At 45.3% G+C, this 24,525-nt stretch overlaps 1 protein-coding gene across 4 annotated transcripts in view; it reads left to right on the top strand.

Moving 5' to 3' along the window:
- Positions 1-24,525, top strand: part of ITCH (itchy E3 ubiquitin protein ligase) — a 1,274,207-nt gene that overhangs the window by 740,722 nt on the left and 508,960 nt on the right. For all 4 annotated transcript variants that reach the window (XM_086932290.1, XM_086932292.1, XM_086932291.1 and 1 more), the window contains one exon: positions 1,043-1,127. In XM_086932290.1, the coding sequence (XP_086788416.1) occupies positions 1,043-1,127 (85 nt within the window). The remainder of the gene's footprint in view (positions 1-1,042; positions 1,128-24,525) is intronic.

Raw genomic sequence — 24,525 nt, 5'->3', positions numbered from 1 at the left:
GGACACAAACTGAGGCTCTTAACTCAATGCTTTTCCTTGGGATTCTGTGAGGGTGTGATATCCTGTTTGAGAACGCGATGTACATCGGGTTAAAATGTGCGGTTAGGAAATGCCACCTTGGGCAGAGGGTTATTGATGGTGTTCACTTTCTGCCTGAAACTGGCCAAGTTCTTTCTCTTGATATCACACAGCCGTTTTGCCCAGAAACCAGTATTCCATGACCTCGCAAGCTCCCATTTCCTCTTTTTAAAATTTTTTTTTTAGAGTTTTATATAGCGCCAACTAGACCCGAGACATCGAGTATCAGAGCGCTTTACATGAGCACCAGTTTTGTTACATGAAGACACATTCATTTTTGTTAGGCACAGGGAGATTAAGTGATTTGACCAGAATCACAGGATGTTGAGCGTTGTTGCAGAGACTTGAACCCGGTTCCCCAGCTTTGAGGTCAACCGCTCTAGCCGTAAGGCTACATCCTCTCCCCTAGGTCTTTTTTTTTGCTTTTCTTAAATCATGCCAAAGGTTCGAATCGCTCTGGGTTTTCCAGTTTGCCCTCTAGATTTCGTTTACCCGTTTTGTAGCCTCTCTGATGTAGTGGTTCCTGCTCGGGGCACCATGGTGGGGATCCTTATGCTCATGGCCTTTTCGTCGAGCAGCTGCTGTTGTTGCAAAGACACCAGCAAATTTGGTTATTAAACGTTCCCAGTTTCCCCGTGGCCACCTACCAATGACTGTGGGAGTTTGGTACCTTTGAAGGGCACACAGACCAGAAGCAGCAGTTGTCATCCTTGTCGCGCCTCACCCACTCTTCTCAGGCCATAATGAATGGCTTTTTGGAGAGTGGGTGTTCTTTTGATACTGTAGTTGGGGTGTCAGACTTTAGGTCTGCACCGGGGGCAAATGAATTACATCAGTTCTACAGAGAGAGTATGTCTTGTACTTAGTTTTCATTATAAGCTTTTAATTGCATGAAGGGTATGCATTAGGTTGTAAAATAAATCTGAACGAAAATAGTTACAATTATCTTTTTTATTGTTTATAGAGAAAAGGACCGACAGTAATGGCAGAGTGTATTATGTCAACCATCAAACACGAATTACTCAATGGGAAGATCCCAGGACGCAAGGGTAAGGATATCATTTCTGCTTCACTATTGCATATGGTTATTTCACCTCCCAGAAAAAGCACTCCCTTAATACAGGGCCCATCATTCCCCATAAGAACTTTTAAGGGAAAAGGCAATCCCACTGATGATGCAAGCACCTTGGTTGGTGAGTGAGGGTTTGCCTTGCATTTTTAAGAAATGTTCATAAGATCGAAATATGAGACATTAAGATATGCCAAATGGTATGCATTTCCATCAGTAATAACCCTTACACCCTGATTTCCTGTTTGCTTTCTCCTAGCACATGTACATTATAATCAATCATGGATGCTTACTCCTCTGGTTATTCTCTGTTTTGATAATAAGAGCTCCTAAAGTAAAAACAAAACACGCGGTACAGAGGAACTTTTCAGTTTTTTTGGGCCAGTTTGACTGCTTTATGTCAACCCAACCCAGCACAACACTGATCATGGGAAGGATACGAGATTCAAAGGCTGTGAAACTCCAGGACCAGTAATCCGTGTGCATCCTGGTCTCTCAAGCAGTACATTTAGCTAATAATAATCTATGTCAGTGTTTACCTTCCTTACTGTGGGAGTGATGTAATGCTGAATGCAACCTGAATCAATTTGTAAAAGACCCAAAGCTCTCAGTAGAAATCGTTTTCGTATTTTTTGTAGTCATTGACTGAATGTCTCCTTTAACAGGCTCCACTAGGAAGGCCTAGGCCTGCACTCAGATGTGGTTTGTCCTTCGTGGCACTTCCAAATACCCCTGATACCATGGTAAAAAATATTTGGCAAAGAAACCTTAAAATGGGACATTCCAGTAAAATTAGGTTGGGAAACTATTTTCTTGCAGCACAGGTGAAATTTAGCTATAAGGCATCTTATGTAAATGTAAATGTAAATGTAGGTGTACTTATATAGCGCAACCTGTCACCCAAAGGGCATCCTGGCGCTTGCTTAGGGAACCCGTCCTGGTATTCCCCTGTGAGAGGCCCCGACAGGGTCCACAAGGTGAAAGCCAGGCATCCCGCCGCGAGGGGCCGTTGTGGAGATTAAGCAAGCTATTGCCCGGAGTTGCAGAGTGAGACCCCGTGAGTCGAGTAGGCGCCGGAGCGAGAATTATCAAGGCTGTGGAATTTTGAGCCCGAGACCCGCTGAGGTGGGGAATCGAACCCTGGTCCACGGTCGATCCCAGCATCCGGGTCTGCCGCCTCTAACCACTGAGCCACACTTCTCCACATCTTATTGCACGGCTAGTGTCTTAAGACTGTCGGAGCACCTTGTAGGGGAGATATGCATATGATGTACTTCATAGTACTGCCATAGCAAGTACATGTCTAATGCTAAATTGACCTGATTTTTAAGACTTGAGTTTGCCCCTTTTCAAAGAGTGAGTGCTTGCTGAGTGTATCACCTCTGGTCTTAATTGTTCTACTTAGTTGTTTGGCACTTTAGAATCTGTTTTATGGGTTTTTCATTTAATCAACGTCCTATAGGCTGCCTGAGGAAAATTTAATAATGCCCAATGGAAAATCAAATTGCTAATATTTTGTCCATGGACGTGAACAAATCCAACCAGGCTACTGAAATCTTCAAAGTGGCAGACCTCTTTTCTTTTTCCCCCTGTCTGACCTGGCTGCAGAATCAACTGTAGTTACACAAGCTCCATCTACCAGGTGTTTGAGCCAGAAAGAACTCCGATTCACAGTATTTTTCTTCATTTTCTGTACTGTTGGATTCTTCTTGTTTGGACTGTACGGTCCTTATGGGACCGTGAACTAATTCTATCCATTATGTTAAGTTTTTGGTGTGAAGGTAAAATAGAAAGTTATGCCTTTGGACATGGTAATCCATGACTTCAGTGCCACAGATTCTAACCTGCATCTTTCTTAGGGCAGATTGTCATGCAAAGCTGGGGATTTTGCTTACTTCCTTTGTCACCAGTTGCAACACCAAAAATGACTCCACACCCTGGATATTAGGAATTACCTTCAACTGTTGTGATAGGAACAAAATAATTACTTCCTCTGACATACTGTTCAGCACTTATGGTAAATCCTCTCTTGGGAAATGGGTGACCATGCCAATTTCCCCATTTTACTGTTTCTCTGCATTTTAGAATGCTGTGAGTTTGCTATCCTTTTTTGCTTAAGACAGTTGCTACAAACACACTTTGATGACCAAGGTAGTGTCTGTCTTTTTCTATTTTAATAATCAAGCCTCCCAATTTGGCCACCTTACATGCACTCTGCAAACATGGTGCTTTATATGTCGCCCCACAAGTGTATACTCATTTTGGCCATGCTGCACAGTAAAGCAAATTTGTGAAGGTCTGCTAGCGCTACACTCACTCCCATCGCAAAGGTTCTACTTTTCAGCCTTGCCTAAGTATAGAGGAAGACTAGGGATTGGACAACCCAGTAATCTCAATTTATATACTTTAGTAACATGTGTAGTCATTAATTCACCCTCCCTCTTCGTGGATTTTTCTTCGCCCTGGCGTACAGACAAAATGAAATAGACTGAGATCGAAAACAGGCACCAGCCAGGGCTATGGTGCACATGCTCCTGACTTCCATTGTGCTCTACAAACTATGGAGAGAAGAGTATTGCGTATTATTAGTTGAAGAGTTACTGTTGTTTGTTGCTAATGCTACCACATTATCATTGAAAGGTTGTGCTGTCATTTGAGCTTTAAAAGGGGCACATAATAGAAGCTATCTCAGGTGTCATTGTGCTATTCTTGTGATGATGCTTTGTTAATATGAAAGGCATTGTTATTTGGTAGATTTGGAGATGGAGATTTTGTGATCAGAAGAGATGAACCTTTTTGACGGTGATTGCCATTTGTGGTTGCCATTTACTCATTGTTCCATTAAATGACATTCACTAGAGAAAGAATGTGAGAAGAAAACTACATTTTATTACATGTACAAATTACAGAAAATAGCCATTGCAAACCAACATGACAATTTGTGTGTACTCTAAGTTTTAGATGATATAACTTATGAAGCATTTGGAATACAAAAATCTTTCCAGAGAATTGCTAAGAAAGAGCTGCGTTATCTCTCTGAAAACAAAAGTCTTGGAAGGGAGGTTATCTTATTTGAGAATGAGTTTTGGAATTGACCTCATTGCCAATACCCAGAAAAGCAAAACAGAAAACATGCAGTTTCAAAATAAGCGATTGTCCTCCTTATAGATGTGTTTCTCCAGTACAGTAAAGTGCTTGCAGAACGAGGAAACTCTGTTCTCTTAGTGTCTTCCACAGAAAAGGTATTTTTTTTCACAAGCTGGACTTTTGGACACCATGTGTTGAGAGAAGTTATGGCTGGCAACTTGACATTAGGATACACTTATCACTGTTCACATAAGTGTTGCTGGGATATAACTAACATTAATGTGTATGTTGAGGTTCTGTCTGAAAGGCTACAAACCTGAAATTAACATTGCCTTATATGAGGCCACCATTATATCTGAAAGAAACGGGTTAGTGTTAGATTCCTTACCTTAGAATATACCCAGGCGTCAGACTGGATCTGGAAAGTTTTGCGTAGCAGTACCCCTGCGCGTCGGTAGGCATAGTCTGCGGCTCTGCATCCGTCGTCGGCGTTGTGGTCGCCGGGATGACATAGTCGGAGTACTTAGACGCCGCCCTCTCGCGCTGACGTCAGTTCTTATTTTTTCCGCGCCAGCAAGCGCAGATCCGGGAAGAGCAGTACTCCTAGTCACTTTTTGACTAAACTTTTTCTATCTCTTTTGGATCTTCTCGAGTCGACTCGACTCCAGTGCCGATAGGGATGCCCGGGTTCAAACCCTGCGACAACTGTAACCGCTTGATGTCAGTTACCGACCCCCACCGTCGGTGCCTTTATTGCCTCGGGCCGACCACGATGACAAGTCGTGCCCCGACTGCCGGGCCTTGACGTCGAAGTCTAGGCAGAAGCGGTCCCGTAAGTGCCTCGAGATCCGGCAGTCGGCCCTGCGCCGCTCCAGATCCCGGTCCAGGAGGAGGTCGAGGGACCGGTCGCGGGGCCACAGTCATCACAGCTCGGCGAGTCAACACCACTCGTCGGGCTCAAAGTCCTCAGGTAAGTCGAGGCACATGAAGTCGAAGAAGCGACATCGCTCTTCGACTCTCTTGGCCAAGGGGGCTGTTGAGCGCGTTCCTGGGCCAGAAGTAGGATGTGGTTGCTAATCCCACTACTTTCTGTTACCCAAGAATGGCAAACGAGGCCTACGCCCTATCTTTGACCACCGGAGAGTCAACGGCTTCCTCCAGAAAGAGAAGTTCAAGATGCTGACTTTGGCTCAGGTCCTAGCTGCCCTGGACCCAGAAGACTGGATGGTTGCGTTGGACTTGCAGGACGCTTATTTCCACATCCCCGTCCTGCCAGCCCACCGGCGTTACCTGCGGTTAAAGATAGGCCACGAGCACTTCCAATTTACTGTGTTCCTGTTCGGCCTTACCAGCGCCCCACGGGTGTTCACGAAAGTGATGGCGGTGGTCGCAGCTCATCTGCGCCGATTGGGGGTTTCAGTCTTCTCCTATCTTGACGATTGGTTGTTGAAGAGGGGCTCGCCCCAAACCGTTGTCTCCCACCTCCAGACTACAGACGACTTCCTGCACTCGCTGGCGTTCTCCATCAACATGCCAAAGTCACACCTGTGCCCCTCTCAAAAGCTCCTTTTCATCTGAGCGGTTCTGGACTCTGCGCAGTTTCGGGTTTATACCCCCGAACAGCGGGTTCGGGATATTCAGGCTCTGATATCGATCTTTCGACCTTTATCCCTCGTCTCGGTCAGGTTGACGCTGCAGCTCCTGGGCTGATGGCCTCCTGCATCCTTCTGGTGCATCACTCCAGGTGGCGGATGCGGGCTCTGCAGTGGGGCCTGAAGTTTCAGTGGGCACAGCATCGGGGCAATCTGTCCAACCATGTCCGGATCTCGGAGGGCACTGCAAGACAGTTGTAGTGATGGTTCACGAACCGCGATTGGGTCAGCGGCAGATCTCTCTCCCTACCCCAACCAGAGCACGTAGTGGTGACGGATGTGTCCCTCCTGGGATGGGGGGGGCACATGGGAGAGGGGGAGATCAGAGGCCTCTGGTCTCTGGCGGAGTCCCGGCTTCACATCAACATTCTGAAGCTCCGGGCGATCGGACTTGCACTCAAGGCATTCCTTCCCTCTGTACGGGGAAGTGTAGTGCAGGTGTTCACGGACAACACCACTGCCATGTGGTATTGCAACAAACAAGGCGGGGTGGGGTCGTGGCCCCTTTGCTCTGCGATTCTGGACATGGCTGGAACACTAGGGCATCACCCTGGTGGTTCAACACCTGGCAGGTTCCCTGAACGCCAGGGCAGACTAACTCAGCCGGCAGTGCATGATGGATCACGAATGGCGTCTGAACTCGGACGTGGCGCAAGGTCTCTTTCAGCAGTGGGGAGAGCCTTGGTTAGATCTATTCGCCATCGAAGAGAACGCGCAATGTCATCAGTTCTGGGCGTTAGAATTTCCAAGGCGGCACTCACTCGGAGATGCTTTTCGTCGCGTGTGAAGCGCTGGCCTGTTGTACGCCGATACCACTTCTACCCAGAGTGCTGAAGATCAGCCGTGACCGGGCCCAAGTCATCCTTGTGGCTCCGGACTGGGCACAAAGATATGGTATCCCGAGCTACTCAGCATGTCAATCGATCCCCTGATTCGTCTGCCTCTTCAGGAGGACCTTCTGTCACAGCAGCAGGGGACGGTCCTCCACCCAAACCTGTCCAGCCTCCACCTCCATGCTTGGAGATTGAGTGGCGGCAGTTGAGGCCATTTGACTTGCCTCCTGAAGTCTGTGATGTGATTCTGGCAGCCAGGCGTCCCTCCACTAAATCTGTATACGCCTGCAGGTGGAATACATTTGTGGCATGGTGTACAGCAAAGGCTGTGGATACCCTCTCTGCCCCCCTTTCAGAGGTTCTCCTTTTCCTTCTTTCTCTTGCCCAGCAGGGCTCTGCTCAGGGCACTCTTAAGGGCTACCTCTCTGCCATTTGTGCCTTATTGAGGCGTCCTGATCAGCCTTCTCTTTTCAAGTCCCCTGTTGTAAATAGATTCTTGAAGGACATCACACACTTTTTTCCTCCTGTTCCTTTGGTAATGCCTCAGTGGGACTTGAACCTTGTTCTAACCTATCTGATCTGCTCTCCTTTCGAGCCACTTCACAATTGCCCTCTTCGTCTTAAGACTGCATTCCTGGTTGCCATCACCTCTGCCAGGAGAGTGAGTGAGCTCCAGGCTCTATCTTCTAAGCCTCCTTTCCTTTCTGTCCATCCGGACAAAGTTGTTCTAAAAACGCGTCCTTCTTTCCTGCCCAAGGTGGTTACGGCCTTTCACATCGGACAGTCCATCACCTTGCCCACCTTCTTTCCTCCTCCGCATCCCTCGAAAGAGGAAGAGAGGCTCCACCGTCTGGACCCAAAACGTGCGCCTTCTACCTTGATCGCACAGGCCAGTTCCGGGTGGACGACCAGCTCTTTGTTGGATACGTGGGCGCGAAGAAGGGACGGGCGGTGCACATACGGACCATCTCTCGGTGGGTCGTGTTGAACATCAAGGTCTGTTACTCCTTGGCTAGAAAGGAGCCCTCTGTTGGGCTGAGGGCCCATTCCACTCGGGCCACGGCGGTTACTACTTCCCTGGGCCAAGGAGTCCCCTTGCAGGACATCTGTCAGGCAGCTTCGTGGGCCTCGCTGCACACGTTTGCTAGACATTACTGCCTTGACAGCCAAGTCCGGAGAGATGGCTTTTTCGGCCGTTCCGTCCTCCAGGACTTTCTGGTGTGATCTTGGTTTGCAGACCCACCACCGGGGTTGGTATTGCTGGGGTATCTATTCTAAGGTAAGGAATCTAACATTAACCTGTTTATTTCAGATGCACAAGTTACTTACCTTCGGTAACGATATATCTGTAAGAAACAGTAGTTAGTGTTCGATTCCTTATCGCCCCACCTATCCTCCCCGTTCTGCAAACCGATATCTAGGGTTAAGGTCATCCCTTTCAGGGCCCTAGTTTCATGGCACCAGCGTCGGTCTCTGTCAAGGCTCTGCGTTCCTGGCACAGAAAGCTATGTACAAGAACTGACGTCAGCGCGCGAGGGCGGAGTCTAAGTACTCAGACAAGGTCATCCCGGCGACCACAACGCCGACGACAGACGCGGCGCCACAGACGACGCCTTCCGACGCGCAGGGGTACTACTACGCAAAACTTTCCAGATCCAGTCTGATGCCTGGGGATATTCTAAGGTAAGGAACTAACTACTGTTTCTTACAGATATATTGTTACCGAAGGTAAGTAACTTGTGCGTTAGAACCGTATTGAAGTAGGTTTTTTTCTTGTTAACAAGCACCTTTAAGTTTGCAGAAATTAGGCTATTGTTAGCACAATGAGATTAAGAGGAGATAAATTGTATTTTTTATAGAAATATAATACTGTTGTGTGCCATCGTCGACAAGAATGAGAAAATATGCTTTGCTACAGGATGTTTGTTGCTCCTCTTCTGTGCCTCTGTCATTTTGATGGTATGAACAGTCCAGTCTTTACTGTTGTGGAGATCCTAACAAGGACAATAGCCAAAAAAAGTTTCAATGAGAAGAAAAAATAGCATCTTCATCTTCACTGTCCTGCCATTCTATTTATTCCCTGTTTGTAAACCGTGTCCAGGAGCAGTGGAGTGAATTGGCTTAATTCGAACATTTAGCACTTATAATTATTAATCCATTTGCGTTTGATAGGTCTTTTTCTATTTCTTTAACACACCCCAACTCACGACCACCCCAATATAAATCCCAAATACATGATCTTTTGAGCATTGTCAGAAATAGACACAGCAACCTTGGCCACTGAAAGACTAGTCCATTTTTTGTCACAAAAAAATTATATAAACATTTCTCCACCACCATTGTACCAGCTGGGTAACATGGTGTAGTAAAAAATAAATAAAAATTGTAGGTAAAAGCAGAAATTTTAATGTTGAGGCAATCAGCATATTGAGATTCATGGGTACGACAAAACATTTATGGACCTAGCACTGGTGATGCTCTTTAGAGAAAGAGGGCATGAAAGGACTTGGCTGAAGTCCTTTAGAAAGGTTTTATGATTTTCAAGGAGCAGTGTTACAACTTCACAGGATGAACCAGTGACTGTAGCCCTAAGGGGGGCCTGTCTGAGCATACTCTGAAATTCAAGCTTTTTGAATCCATCACTGGCTTTGAGAGCCTTTTTTTGCTTTTGTAAATGAATTAGTGTGCACGTATTATTACTTCAAATTCATACCCTTATGATTTACTAACAAATTCATCTGAAACAATAACAAAAATATGCTTTTTAAGAATCTTTTGCCACTTACTTCAAAGGGAAAAGTAAACGCTCTTTCCATGAAGAGAACACAACTGTCTGATTTAAACCATGTTTGCACTTAAACACAGGGACAAATTTGAAGAACTTAAGAAACAGAGCAGTTTAGCAGTCCTTCTCTCCATGATGAACTTAGCGGACCTTGTTTTCCTGCTTGTCATTCAGGACACTTTTTTTCGTACCAGCATTCACATTTGTTGCAAAAAGTTTAATATCATGAAAGAAGCAGTGCCAGTTCAAACGGTGTAAAAGAAAATCCTAATGGTGGTGATAGTACCCTTAAGTAGTTACAAAAAAAGGGTAAACCTGGAATCACTGGGACCTGGGTACTAGACGGTATATATTAAAGTGGTCCCAGTGTATTACTGGCTTTCACATGGAGGGGAGAAAGCATTAAAAACATAAATCACAAAACTGGGCATTCAACAGTATTAAAGAGGAAACAGTAATGTTAGGGAAGAGGTGTGGCGCCGCAGCCAGGGCGACTGACTCCGGAATCTGGGGATCACGGTTGGATTCCCGGCAACGGCGGCAGATTAGCCCAGCACCATGTGACTCTGGGCAATAGCTTGCTTTATCTTCCCGAGGGCCCCAGCGCCTAGAGGCCCTTACGGGTGATTGTGCGCTTTACAAATGTGGATTATTATTATTATTATTCGACTAATGTCATTTAATCACATTGGGAATGCATTTTTATGAACAATCATAGGGACAAACCTAGCAAGGTATGACATTCATATGGGTGGTGCCCAGGAGGAAGGTGGGGGGGAAAGGGGGTGTTAGATAGTAAGTGATGGGAGAGAGAGTTTGGTGATGGTGACAAACATATCACAAACAGTTTAGGTATATATTGGGCATATACCGGATAGTCAAAGTTCACATCCTACATACATATTTGCCATATAACATATGAGATCACAGTTAATTAATTACTGTCGAGTAGGTATTGGCAGATGTTATAAAGTCGACGTTTCGACCCCTATGTCCGTAGGTATCTTGATCCTTACTACTGGGGTCTTCCTCAGGACAAGTGTGACGTGGGAAGGGCTGGGAACACCTAAAAAAGAGGGACGGTGTATATGTACCTGACTTATTACTACAAAACTCAAACACCCAAAATTTTGGGCAGAGTTACATAATATTACCATGAGTGTTGCAGCTGGAAGGGAAGGATTCTCTCACAGATCAATTGTTGAGAAAGATAGGGGCTCCATGGCTCTCCAAGGTGAAATATGTTGGTAGGAGTGAGGCGTCACATGGGTAATAAAGGTGACCATTAGCCAAAACGAAGTAGGCATACAATTTGTTCCAACTTGAGAAAACCCCCCTGTGTACTTACTGCATGTGCGTGTGCTGCGCGCAGAGTTTCTATCTGTCAAAGGATTCCTTCTCTAATTGACAACGTAATCCCGAATTTGAAAGTGAATCCAAACAAGCCTGAATCAATCAAAGGCAGTAACCTGAATAAATCTGGGGAGGATAAAAGAAACCAGCTAAGAAACCAAGTAATGGGAGAATTATGGTACATACTTGAGAAAAGACATGAACAGAGTGCAGTGTCTGTATTGTGTAAAAAACAAGGGATATGGCGTTATTGAAGTATGAAGTCCCAATTTTAATTGCCAGCAGTGGCAATGTGGTCTACCAATGCCAAGGTAACCAGTGTAATCAGGTTGGTTTGAACAGCTCAACGGGGGTGATAACTATCCCAAGTACTATAAAGGAAATGGCTCAAAAGGACACTCGTTTTGCCGTGACTTAAAGAAAAATAAAAACAACTGTGGCTGAGTTATTAAAGCAAGACGCTTATTCTTGTGCCCATCGTGGTGATCGCTCACTCAAAGGAGAGACTACAAACGGCTAAGGCCGCTGGTATGGTAGATTCCGTCAAGTGCATGAAAGCACTACATAAGGCGGTTTGCCGTGAAGCGGAAAATAGGTTGGTGAGAAAATACTGGCTGTTAAATTACAAGTGTAAAACGGTTGTCAGGCACCAAAAAGACATTGAATATGTCTAGCTATCCCCGTTCGTGAATGTAATAACTGCCAAAACCGTATGAAAAACAATTCTGGCGTGTTTGTGCCTAAATCGATCGATCCGTTGTGTCGTAGAGGGACGTGAACAAAATATAAAAGCAGGATTCTACAAACGTCTTACCCGTTCGACCACTTGACAGCGTCTATGGGAACAGCCTGTACTCTGCGCTTTGCTAGTAGATATACGGAAAAAGGCTACGCTGCACATTTGCACTACGCGTGACGCGTCAACAGTTAGTCGAAAGTAAAAAAAATACTTGGTGGAAGTAGGAACTCGATGTTTGAGTGGGGTGTTTTTAATATATCGGCATTGGGGATATGAACATAATGTTTGCAAACAATGGGCGGTTGTAAAGAAATACTTGTGTAGCATACAAGGATCTGAGCTTCAATGTGGAAGATAATTCCTATGAAATGTAGATAATGGATAACAGAATAAAAGTTACTCTTTAGGCAATTAATAGTTTACTGGTAAGAAGAGACTTCTGTAGATCTTAACATTCAATTCAATTCAATTCAGTGATTTATATAGCGCGCTACATACCCAGAGGGTCTCAAGGCGCTTGGAGAAGGGTGGGGAGTTACTTGTCGAATATTCAGGTTTTAAGTTGCTTTCTGAATGCTAGGTGGTTCTGAGTGAGGCGAAGGTGAGTGGGAAGTGAGTTCCAGGTTTTAGCCGCCAGGTAGGAGAAGGATCTTCCTCCCATGGTGGTTTTGTTGATGCGAGGTACAGCAGCAAGGGCTTGGTGGGAGGAGCGTAGCTGGCGGGGGGGGGGGTGTAGAAGGAAAGTCGTGTGTTGAGGCATTCGGGTCCAAGTTTGTAAAGTGCTTTGTGTGCGTGGGTTAGAAGGCGGAATGTTATCCTCTTATTGATGGGGAGCCAGTGGAGGTTTTTCAGGTGACCAGAAATGTGATCTTTACGCGGAATGTCTAGAATGAGTCTGGCTGATGCGTTCTGGATGCGTTGGAGTTTTTTCTGAAGTTTTGAGGTGGTACCGGCGTATAGGGTGTTTCCTTAGGCCAGGCGGCTTGTAACCAGTGCGTGGGTGACCGTTTTTCTAGTTTCAGTGGGGATCCAGCTAAATGTTTTTTTGAGAATGCGAAGAATGTTGAAGCAAGATGATGAAACTGCGTTGACTTGTCTGGTCATTGAGAGTGAGGAGTCCAGAATGATGCCCAGGTTTCGTGCGTGGTCTGTTGGGATGGGTGCTTTTCCAAGGGATTCTGGCCACCACGAGTCGTCCCAGGCGGAGGGGGAGGTACCTAAGATAAGGACTTCTGTTTTGTCGGAATTCAGTTTCAGACGGCTGTGCTTCATCCATTCGGCTACTTCTCTCATTCCTTTATGTAGGTTGGTTTTGGCGGTGTTAGGGTCTTTGGTGAGTGAGAGGATCAGTTGAGTGTCATCAGCGTAGGAGATGATGTTGAGGTTGTGTTGACGTGCGATGGCCGCGAGGGGGCTCATGTATACGTTGAAGAGGGTGGGGCTGAGTGAAGATCCTTGTGGCACGCCACAAATGACTTCAGTGGCTTCTGATTTGAATGGTGGGAGGCGGACTCTCTGAGTTCTTCCGGCAAGGAACGAGGTGATCCACTCCAGTGCTTTTCCTTGAATTCCAATGTTACTGAGGCGTTGTAACAGGGTGCTATGACAAACTGTGTCGAAGGCAGCGGAGAGGTCGAGGAGGATGAGGGCGACGGTGTCACCATTGTCCATTAGAGTTCGAATGTCGTCTGTTGCTGCGATGAGTGCGGTCTCAGTGCTGTGTTTGGCTCGGAAGCCGGACTGTGAGGAGTCGAGGGATTTGTTGGTTTCGAGGAAGGCGGCAAGTTGGTTGTTGACAGCTTTCTCGATGACTTTGGCCGGGAATGGAAGGAGTGATATGGGGCGGTAGTTTTTGAGTTTGGTGGGGTCAGCTGTGGGTTTTTTCAGAAGGGCGCTGAGTTCGGCGTGTTTCCAGCTATCTGGGAAGGTGGCGGAGGTGAGGGAGCAGTTGATGACATCTCGGAGGTGGGGTGCGATGATGGAATCTGCTTTGTTGAAGATGTGGTGAGGGCATGGGTCTGAGGGGGATCCTGAGTGGATGGAGTTCATCAGGCGGATGGTATCATCCGTGGAGATTGGGTTCCAGTCATTAAGGATGTTCAAGGGGGGTGAAGGTGTGGCAGAAGGTTGGGTGGGTTGGTCTCCGGGTTGGTTGTCGAAGCTGTTGTGGATGTCTGCGATTTTGTCGTGGAAGAACGAAGCTAGGGAGTCGCAGAGGTCTTGAGAGGGAGTGATGTCGCATTGTCAGACAATTGAAAAAGTTTCCAACAGCATAACGATAAAACACATTTGCTATGCATGTAATACAAGATTAATCAGTCTACGAATTAGCATATGCATTTTGAAACGGATCTTAGTGGCCATCATTAACAAGCAGAGAAGGTAATTCATTAATCTGAGGTGAAGAGTCAATTACATAGGTGCATACATGGCAGAAGACTAGCTCGTACTGGGTTCATAAGAAACATCTCCTATGTACATAATAAAGGGTTCATCAATCTGTGAATTAGCGTGTGCCAGGTTATGGTGGTCAACATGTCAACCAGAAGTAGCAAAAGACCAGCTAGTAAAGGGTTCACATTGATAGGTTTTTTGACTGTACGTGACAAAGGATAGGATGGATGGCCATTGTAAGGACAGCTCGTGGTGGTTGCAGACATCATTGTATGGGGAGTCTATTGTGTATTTAGACATGCCAGCTGGGCATTACTGGTATCCTGTTCGTTCAGCCCATTGGTGATGGAGTCCAATCTTATTATCCATTTGGATTCTCTTATATTTAGAATAGAGCTGATGTCACCTCCTCTTGGACCCAACTCTGCTTTTTCCAGTACAAGCCATTTCATTTGGTCTGGTGTGTGGCATTGGTTGACAAAATGTATTTTTTAGTGTTCTCAGCCCTTCCCACGTCACACTTGTCCTGAGGAAGACCCCGATAGTAAGGTTCAAGATACCAACAGACATAGGGGGTGAAACGTCGACTTTATAGCATCTGCCAATACCTAATCAACAGTGATTAATTAACTGTGATCTCATATGTTATATGGCAAATATGTATATAGGATGTGAACTTTGACTATCTGGTATATGACCAATATATACCTAAACTGTTTGTGATATGTTTGTCACCATCACCTAACTCTCTCTCCCATCACTTACTATCTAACCCCCCCCCCCCTCCCATGGGCACCACCCATATGAATGTGATACCTTGCTAGGTTTGTCCCTGCGATTGTTCATAAAAATGCATTCCCAATGTGATTAAATAACATTGGTCTAATATTACTGTTTCCTCTTTTCATACCGTTCAATACCCAGTTTCGTGATTTATGTTTTTAATTCTTTCTCCCCTCCATGTGAAAGCCAGTAATACACTGGGACCAGTACCCTTAAGTAGGCAAGAACATAACATCTACCCTTGCTTGAAAGATTCATTGAAAAGTGTTACAGGCTAAACCAACCCTAAAGGAACTTCAGGACTTCAACGCTGTCATCAACTCTTCTTTCCTTTATGTTTTACAAAAACAAAAGTGATACCATCTAAGAGAATGCAAGTGCTGGGGATATACTCGATGTATAAGAGTTGTCATCTTCTGTTTACAGAGTGCATGGTATTTATCATGCCCTAGTTAGATTTTTGTTGGGCCATAAAATTCTGGTAATAAAATGTTTTTGTATGCTGTAGATATGTACTCCTATCTAAAGAGGTCACTGACAATAAGTGAACTTAACAGTAAAAGACAAATAGTTTTTAAAGGGCCAATACTGGTACTGCATTTGCCACTATATCACACAACAGTATCTTCAGGGTTTATCTATGTTTGGGGCTTTATAACATCTATGAATGCACTTAATAAGCCCCTCAGAATACAGCTTCATTAGCAAGAGAAGTGTGGACATGGTGTTAAAATAGAATTTCAGTAGGTGTAGACGCTAGATCTAAATGCAGTCTGGTAATGGTAGTTAAACATGAACTTTTTTAGTTATAGATTGAGTCAGGAAAACAGGACAGTGCTTCATAAGCATATGTTTCCAGAGCATTGCCAGTCTCGTGTGCATGGAGGCTGGTTAACATATGGTGGTGAGGTCTTGAAAAGGCTTGCTCACAAGTTTATTTTCTTATGTGAATGGCAAGTTGTTTCTCCAGAATTGAATCTTTCATAGATTCACATGCTTGAATCTTCACCATTGTTATGGTGGGAGACCCACGGTATTTGAAGCAAGCAGTACTATGTAAGTACATTAACAGACATAGAGAAAGCAATTGACATTATTAACCAACTCACATTGTTTTAATAGACCCCAAATTCAGCCATTCAGAGACAAGCCCCTGAGCCACTTTTCTCTCTGCAGAGCCACCATACCTCAGATTTCTAAATGCATGTGGTGTGTGAGGGAGTCATCCTGATATCAGCTCACTTTCAGAAGTGTCAACGTTTGAACTTTGCCTTCTCTCAAGAAAGGAAACATCAGACGTACAGCTCTGAAATACTGTTTCCTTCAGTATTTACATAATGTCAGAGGGATCCAAGAAGAGGCTTTTCAGGCCCTGCAATTGTTGTGGAAAACTAAGACTTATCTCAGAAGATCCCCATAAGGAGTGTTTATACAGTTTACCGCCTCATCACAAACCTAAGGACTGTAAACATTGCGGAACCTTTTATGCCAAGACAAGAAAGACAGACTGCTTTTATGGCCACAGAAGAATAAGTCCCAGTCAGAATCTGGTTCTGATTTCAATGAGGGTCCAAGTTGCTCTCCATCGGAGTGTAAATACAAAAATTAGGGCTCTACCTCATGTGATGATGACCCAAAAAGACTTAAAGCCTCTGGGAAAACCTCTGGGTCTGTAAAATCTGTCACTTAGAACTCCTCTTCAGGTTCCACTCAGAAGAAATCTTCTGCCCCTTTCTTCTGTGCCTGTCACTCCTCAAAAGATCTATCGTCGGCGACAAGTAGATGGTCAACAGACCTGTCGTTGACGACAGCTGCGCCAATAATAACTTCATTGACCTTGCGCTCCCTTTCCCTTCCTGTCAGCACAGCGTTGATGGTGTCTCCATTAACGTCGTTGACAGTGATGATAGCTTCATCGATGAAATCGGTGATGACCACGACCTTGTTGTCGACGGCCATCCTGTCAATGGCAGCCTTCATATCTCCTGCGCCGAGACCAACATCGTTGGCCATAACGATATGGAAGAAGATCACATCCTCTTCGTCATGCACAAGTCCATTGACAAAGCAGAAAAAGGACGCACTCTTAACTGAAGGAGCTTCTAGATCATTACAACCAGACTAGACGTCACCAAGTAAGGTCTTCCCGTTGCCTCCAGCTCATCTCCTTGTCACAGTGGAATCGGGAGATTAAGGAATTTTTGGTCCAGCATACAGCCCATCATAACTATGGGTGAAGTGCCAGGAGACAGATGAGGAGGAAGACCATAACAGAGACACTTCCACCTACTTGGAAGGGGATTATCCTTTTGCTGCTGTTGGGGTAGAATATATATATTCATATGTATGTGCTAAATACACATCTGACCTTGCCTGGATAAACTTTAACAGCTGTTCAGAACCAACTGAGAGGTCACTTTATTTCCCCGGACTGCCATGTCAGCTTGCTCATCATGTTGTTCATTTCTGCTTACACTGTATGTCTGTATTATAAGTGACATTGCATAGAATTGGCATATGTTGATCATATTTGGCACCTTGTCTCTTTTAGCACTACTAAAGTTGCATTACTAAGTGTATATATGACCCAGAAACCAACCACGCAGGAAAGAAGCTGGGTCAGAGCACCAGTCTGTATGCATGGATACAGATGAACACATTTGATTTGTTCCTGAGCAAATTGCTTTATTGTGTGGCTTTTTTCTTTGCTTCCGGGAGGGTGCAAAAGTACTTATTTCTCCAACAGCTACTCACCAGCAGGCTGTGTCTCTGCGTTATGACTCTTTCCAAGAGCACTACCCTTATGAGGAGTCTTATGAGAAACACCAGGGCTCACGAGATGATACCATTTCAGTGCATATCTCTTTGATCACCGACTTGAGGTATATGCTTAATGGCCACTACAAGCACTTTCCAGAAGTAAATGTGCCAATACCACCCACTCCCGGACACTCAAAGGCCCCTAGTACAACACCCTTACCTAAGAGCCCAGTGCCTGTTTGCATGCAAGAGAACAGGTTAATGCTACCTCTTTTCACCATCAGGGATGATTATATCAATAGTGATGCTGATGACCAACCTGAGGAAAGGGACCTACTGCAGGACCTAGATACATCGGCTTATGAGTGAGATGACTACATTGCCCCTTCATCACAATCACTAGCAAGTTCTCCTCCTGAGGACGCAGAAGGGCTTCATGAATTACTGGAAAGTGCTTCAAAAAGGTTTGATCTGTCTCTCCCAGTAAAAACAGACAGAATGCTTTCAGAAGGATTTTAAGGACTCTGCACGAAAATCCATCCAATCTATTCCCATTGTCCGCTATATTTGAAAAGAAGGCCTTAAATTGATGATGAACCCAGCGTCGGTCATTGCAGTTTTTCCCCTGCTGGACAAAAAATATAAAGCCCCCACCCACCTGTTCAGCACCACCAGATAAGGAAGGCAGGAGGCTAGATACCATCAGCAAGCGTTTTGCAGCAATGGCAGCTAAATAATCAGGGCTTTGAATGCTTTAGCCGTTCTGGGTCGTTACAACTGTCAAATGTGGTCCGATCTATCTGCCTTCTTGGAGTTCCTACTGGATGACAATAAAAAGGAGGTGAAAAACATCTAGCAAGAAGGTGCTAGGGTGTCCTCCGAAATTATAGATACTGCCATGGACGTCTCCTCTACTGCCTTTAGGAAGATAGTAGGTGCAGCATTATTGTCCTGACGGGGCTGGTTAGAAGCGACCTCTTTCCATCATGAGGTACAAGCAAATATTCTGGATTGGTACTTTGATGTGGAGAATTTGTTTTGGAAATACGTAGACAACGCCCTGCAGGCCATCAAAGCTGATACAGATACTGAGCGTTCCCTGGGGACGTTGAAGCAAAGGCACTTTCAGTCCTTTCACTGAGAAAGAGGACAATTTGTATAAAGACACTCCTATCAGTTCATATTCACAGCTGGGCTATCTACCCCAATACAGTGGGCAATAATCCTACAGGGCCTCCACCTACTCAATGTAGCCAATGCGAATATGACCCCCAGCTGGGAAAAGTCCAAGATGCTACTAGGAGATAGTGTCAGTTTTCCGGCACTAGTCACCTCGCAACCCCAAGACCAGCTATTGAGCCACCATCTCTCCGTCTTTTATAATCAGTGGGAGAGCATCTCTTCAAACAAATGGTACTAGACATCATACATCATGATCACACCCTGGAATTGGTTCAAAAGCCTCCCAGTTACCCCCCCTCCCAAGATAATGCATCAACATTTCTCTCTCTTTAAGCAAGAGATATGTCTGCGTCTCTTAAAGGCAGCTGTAGAGGAAGTTCCTTTGCAGCAGCATGGCAAGGGTTTCTGTTCAAACTTCTTCCTCATCAAGAAAAAGTCTGGAAAATGGAGACCGGCCATGGATATTAGGCAGCTAAACAAGTATTTAAAGAAAAAAACTTTCAGAATGCTCTCTCTGCAAGACGTTTTATTGCTGGTCAACAAAGGGGATTTAATGACATCTCTTGATCTCTTAGACACATATTTCCACACTCCTGTTCATGTGAAACATTGTCAATTCCTGAGGTTCAAGGTGACAGGGTGCCACTCCCAATTTAAAATTCTCCCTTTTTACCTACGATTGGCTCCGAGGGTCTTTTACGAAGTGCATGGCACCTGTGGCTGCTTTCTCACGAAGAAATGTGCACCAGGTTTTCCCCTTACCTGGATGACTGGTTTGTCAAGGGTCCCACATTCTTCTCTCAGCAAAAAGATCCTTCTTGGCCTCTCTGCAGCTGTTTAAGTGTCTGGCGTTGAAATTCAATACTGAATAATCATCCCAGATACCATCCCAATCATTGGTGTTTCTAGGGACCCTTCTTGACACCACAGTCGCCAAAGCTTACCCTACTGCAGAGATAGTTCAGAAAATAATGGAGATGGCTACTTCCCTGGCAAAAAGAAATTCCACTTCAGTGAGAATGTTCAAGTCAATGTTGGGGATGCTAACTTCTTCCATTCCAATAATTCCAAATTGTCGTCTGCACATGATACCGTTACATGAACGATTGGATGCACTATGGATACAGATTCACTGTTCGTTTGACGACTTGATCGTCATCACCCCTACGATGAAGCAAAGTTTGTCATCGTGTCTCCTGGGTCTTTTGTGGCAGCACATCCATGTTTCATAATGACAACGGACACTTCCTTGGAAGGTTGGGGGGGGGGGGTGTCCTCTTCAGGTGCTGGAAATCCATGGAAATGGTCTGTCTGAGAAACAAAAATGCACAGCAATCTTCTAGAATGAAAGGACTGTATACATGGGCCTGCAATCCATTCTACCTACAGTTCACTATTCCTCTATCCTGTTGAGAACGGACAACATTACCATCATGTTCTATCTTGCCAAGCAAGGGGAATAAGATCAACACTCCTCTCCTCCCAAGCCCAGCAAATATGGAAGTGGTTACTTAAGAATGTCATCTCTCTGAAAGTTGAACATGTCCCAGGGATAGACAATGAATGGGCAGACTCTCTAAGCAGAACGACGAGTCAGTGCAACAGATGGTAAATGAATCAGAAACAGTTGCCTCAGACCTTCAAGCAATGGGGTACCCCCTGAATCGCTTTGCAGCTCCAACAAAAAATGCAAAATATTCATAATCGGGTTCCCTCAGATAGAATCTTAATGGGGGAGGGGGCAATGCCTTTCAGATACAGTGGCTAGGAGTGTTCACCTATGCTTTTCCTCCCTTTCCTCTCATCCCCAGGGTGAGTCACAAAACGAGGAAGGAAAAATGCCATCTGATTGTTATAGCTCCTGCATGGCTGAGACAATATTGGTACAAAGAGCTTCTCCTCCTATCTGTGTTCACCCCTACAGTTTCAGTCGATGGGGGTATTGCAACCTCAAATAAAAGCTCTCAATGTGTGCATGGCACCTCAAGAAAATGAGTTTGGATCGCTGAGTGTCCCAGTGGAATGCAAATCTATCTTGGAACAGTCACATACTTTTTCCACAAATCTAATGTGGCAAAATGGAAAAGGTTCTGATACTGGTGTATCATAAATGATAGGTTCTCTTTTCACTCTTCTCCAGAACAGCTATTGCCATATCTCCTTCACCTGGCAAAGTCAGGCTTGGCACACTCTTCAATAAAAGTGCATTTAGCAGCAATTTTGAGATTCCGCAGAAGAACAGGTGAAACCACTTTGTGGTCTACTAGACTTGTTAAAGAAATAAGTTCTCCAATTAACATACAAATAGAATCTTGATTTAATTAAATGCAGCTGAGGCTAACAATATGCAATAACCTTTTATTGCTGCCCCAACATGCAGCCCTTTAAAGAACATAAACTACATAATAAATAAAACATTCCATCTTGGAATATTCAATACACTATATAACTCCACATCACTATGCATCTGCCTCTTAAAGTTGCGACAAAACAAGCGATACTCCTTTGGCTTATCTAAGAAAAATTCTTACTGCAAAGAATTATCTGAAAGAGAAGAAACCAAGTGATACCACCAAAACATTATTTTAATATAAATAAACATTTACCTCTGTAAGGAAAAACATCAAATTATTCACATAATGTGAGAAAGTGGCTCTATATATACTGGACCACGATAAGGTACAGTGTGTATGGAGTCCACAAACCCCAGAGGTATAACAGAGGTTAATGCCAGGTGTTGCCTTACTGTCCAAAGTGGTAGCTTGGTGGCTCAGTAAGGCAGTACCAGAGGACAGTGTAAAGCATTTGTTGTACCCACTCAGTCAGCAAAAGGTTTCACACACTCAAAGTCTGAACTCCAGGCCAATTGATTTTATATCAAAGATATAGTTGTTTTATTTTTAGAACCAACAGGTACCGAAATATACTGTTCTCAATGTGAGAGGTCTCAGATGAGTACTTTGCAGAAAGGCAATACATTTTGTAAACACAATAGGTACAGGGGTTGCAGTAGGCATCACTATTCTAAACACAATTTAGCATTGAGCTCAATGGGTTTTTCTATATAAATACTGCTGATTACTTTGTAGATTACTCTGGTAGTTCCAGGACTGGATCCTAGATTCAGTCCTGGGATCTAAGCTGAAAACAGTTTAGTAAAAACGTTTTAGTTATTGCAGTGATTTTTAAGGAATATATAGCTATTTTAAAAGTTCACACTTGGAAACTTTTCAATGAAAATCTGGCAATTTTATCCAATGGGAGGAAATTCAGGTTGTAGTTGATGTACAATCTTGTTTCTTTTGTAATCCAGTACTGGGCTCCTAGGTCCAACACTGGGGTCTCAACTTAAAACCGGTAAGTAATTACGTTTCAGTATTTGGTATGATTTTTAAAGAATATTTCAAGTTTTCAAAAGTAGACACTTAGAAGAAATTTCACAGAAAAGCACACAATGGATTCCTACGGAGAAAATTCAAGTTACTAGTAAACCCGACTAGGATTACTTTTGCGCTTCAGTACTGGGTTACAAGATGCAGTACTAGCTTATCTCCTGATCACAAGTGAGTACTTCGGAATTCGGTTGATTTTATGGGAATATTTTAAGTTTTCAAAACTTCACACTTAGAAGATTTTTCGAGTCAAGCCAGTCCATGTTATGCAATGGCAGGTAAGTGAGTTACTAGTTTCCAGGTGAGTACTCGACTGGGGAAGTTAGGTTCCTGGGCATAGACTCAGGGGTCCCCCAGGGTGAGGTAGGTACAGTTGGTTCACCCTCAGCGGCCAGGTGCAGAGGTAGTTAGGCCCAATGTTATCCAATGAGGGGCAGGGGCCTCCGGTTGGTGGCTGCTGGCTAGCAGGCCACGCGTTGTGGGAGCTGGGCTCCTGGTCACTTGCTCAGGGCAAAGGGGAAGTAGAATAGGGCAAAGGTTGCACAGCCAGAGGCACTCGTGCGGCTGGGTGCCGGAAGCTTTTGAGCCGTCGAAGGCTCAATGTTATTCAATGGGAAAAGTAAAAAGGAAACAAAGGCTGCAGACTCGGGACGGTGATTCTTCAGGTGCGACCCCCACTTCGAGAGGTAAGTTGGGATCTTGGAGAAGAGGTAGGTACCCCAAAGGCAGGCACAGGGGGCTGCAGGGAGCCGGGTGCAGGGGTGTCTTTTGGTATCTGGAATCTTACACTCGACTGGTCGCGGTTGGTGGGGTCCCTTGTTCTGAGGCTGCCGGCGTCGTCTGGTTCGTCGAGGAGGGTCTTTGGGCACTGCACTTTGGGTCCCAGTCACCGGGGGGACGTCCTCGTGGTCTTGGACCACTCGGGCACGGGCACGGGATCGGCAGGTGCAGAGTGGGCAGGTCTTGAGCTTCCTGGCTGGCACCAGGGGGTGGTTGTTGTAGCAGAGCCTCTGCCTATGGGAGTCCCAGTCTTTAAGAGGGTCAAGGCAGCAGGTCCTCCTGGTGTCCCAAGGTTGCTGTCCTCAGGGGTCGCGGGGATTAAGCAGGAGCAGGTTCCAGGATCGACAGGTCGGTAGGGCTGGGGCCAAAGTCAGTGGGTGTCGTCCTGTTGTTAGCAGCTGCGCGGTGGGTCTTCTTCTTCTTGATCTTCTTTCTTCTTTTCTTATCTGGATCTGAGGAAGGAAGGTTCAGGGAGCCCCTAAATACTAAATTTAGAGGCGTTACTGGTAGGGTAAGAGCAGGGACCAATAGGGTCCTGGGGTGGGTACACCCCCTAGCCTGCTTTTCTCCGGTGGGAGGGGGGCAGGAATCTAGCTGGGATTGGACAGGGCTCCTTATCTTCAAGATGGCCGGAGCCCGAGGTTGTGCTTCACCTCGCCTCCCCCACCTGAGGGGTGGGGTTGGCACAGGCTGGCACACCCCCCTTCCTGACGTACAGTTTCCCACCAGTCTTCCCGCCAGAGTGGAGGCCAGTTGCTGGGTACAGCAAATGGTCTAGAGAAGCTAACAAAGGTGGCGTGCCTTTGAAGCTTCCCCCCTGCACATCCTGGAGAAGGAGACCTAGCACCTCGCCCAGGATGTGCATTGTTTTTTAATAATTTTTTTTATTGCAGAAACACAAAAAAGAATTGCGGCATTCAATCAATAGTTTAGGTGATTATCATTGCGGTATTGAATACAATCAAAAGGGTCTCACACTGCCATTTAGCCCACATCCCGAAGGCCGGGCGGCGAATGTCTTCATTGTTATTGAATGCATCTAATCATCACGAAGGGTATCTGCTTTTACAGTTTTTTTCCCCCCCTTGTAATAAACTCTTCCCATCTCCCCAACAAGCCCCCGTAATATGAATAAACAAAGCAGTCGATTTCCAGCAGCATAAACATTCCCCTTTCCCTTCCTGTCTACTGCACGTTCAAAACATAGCATGTCATGGTAGCACTTATTTCCACAGGAACCCCTCTTTCACAACCCCCCATCCAACCCATGGTACTGTCGCCATTTGGCCCATACTTTTCTAAATTATTTCGGGCACCCCCTTGCTTTATACGTCACTCTCTCCGCTGCCATGTACATGTCTAGTCCTCTCCTCCATTCCTCCAACCCCGGCGGTTCCGGAGCCCCCCAATACTTTGCAATGTCTCTTTTAGCCACTACTAGTGCCAGTACCAAGAAGATAAGAAGTGGGCGTGGTAAATCGACTTCGTTGGTCATGCCCAACAGTGCCAGCTTAGGTTCACACTGAAGCGGGATCCCCAAGACCTCCCCCAGCTCAGTAAAGAGGTGTTTCCAATGCGTCTGGATCTTGTCGCATGACCATATAGTGTGAAAAAACGCCCCTTCCTGTTGGCATCCCC

Source organism: Lissotriton vulgaris, chromosome 7, assembly GCF_964263255.1.
Source record: "Lissotriton vulgaris chromosome 7, aLisVul1.2, whole genome shotgun sequence".
In the NCBI taxonomy this organism is placed as follows: Eukaryota; Metazoa; Chordata; class Amphibia; order Caudata; family Salamandridae; genus Lissotriton; species Lissotriton vulgaris.
The sequence above is the reverse complement of the archived record's forward strand: the minus strand, read 5'-3'. Positions and strand labels throughout refer to the sequence as shown.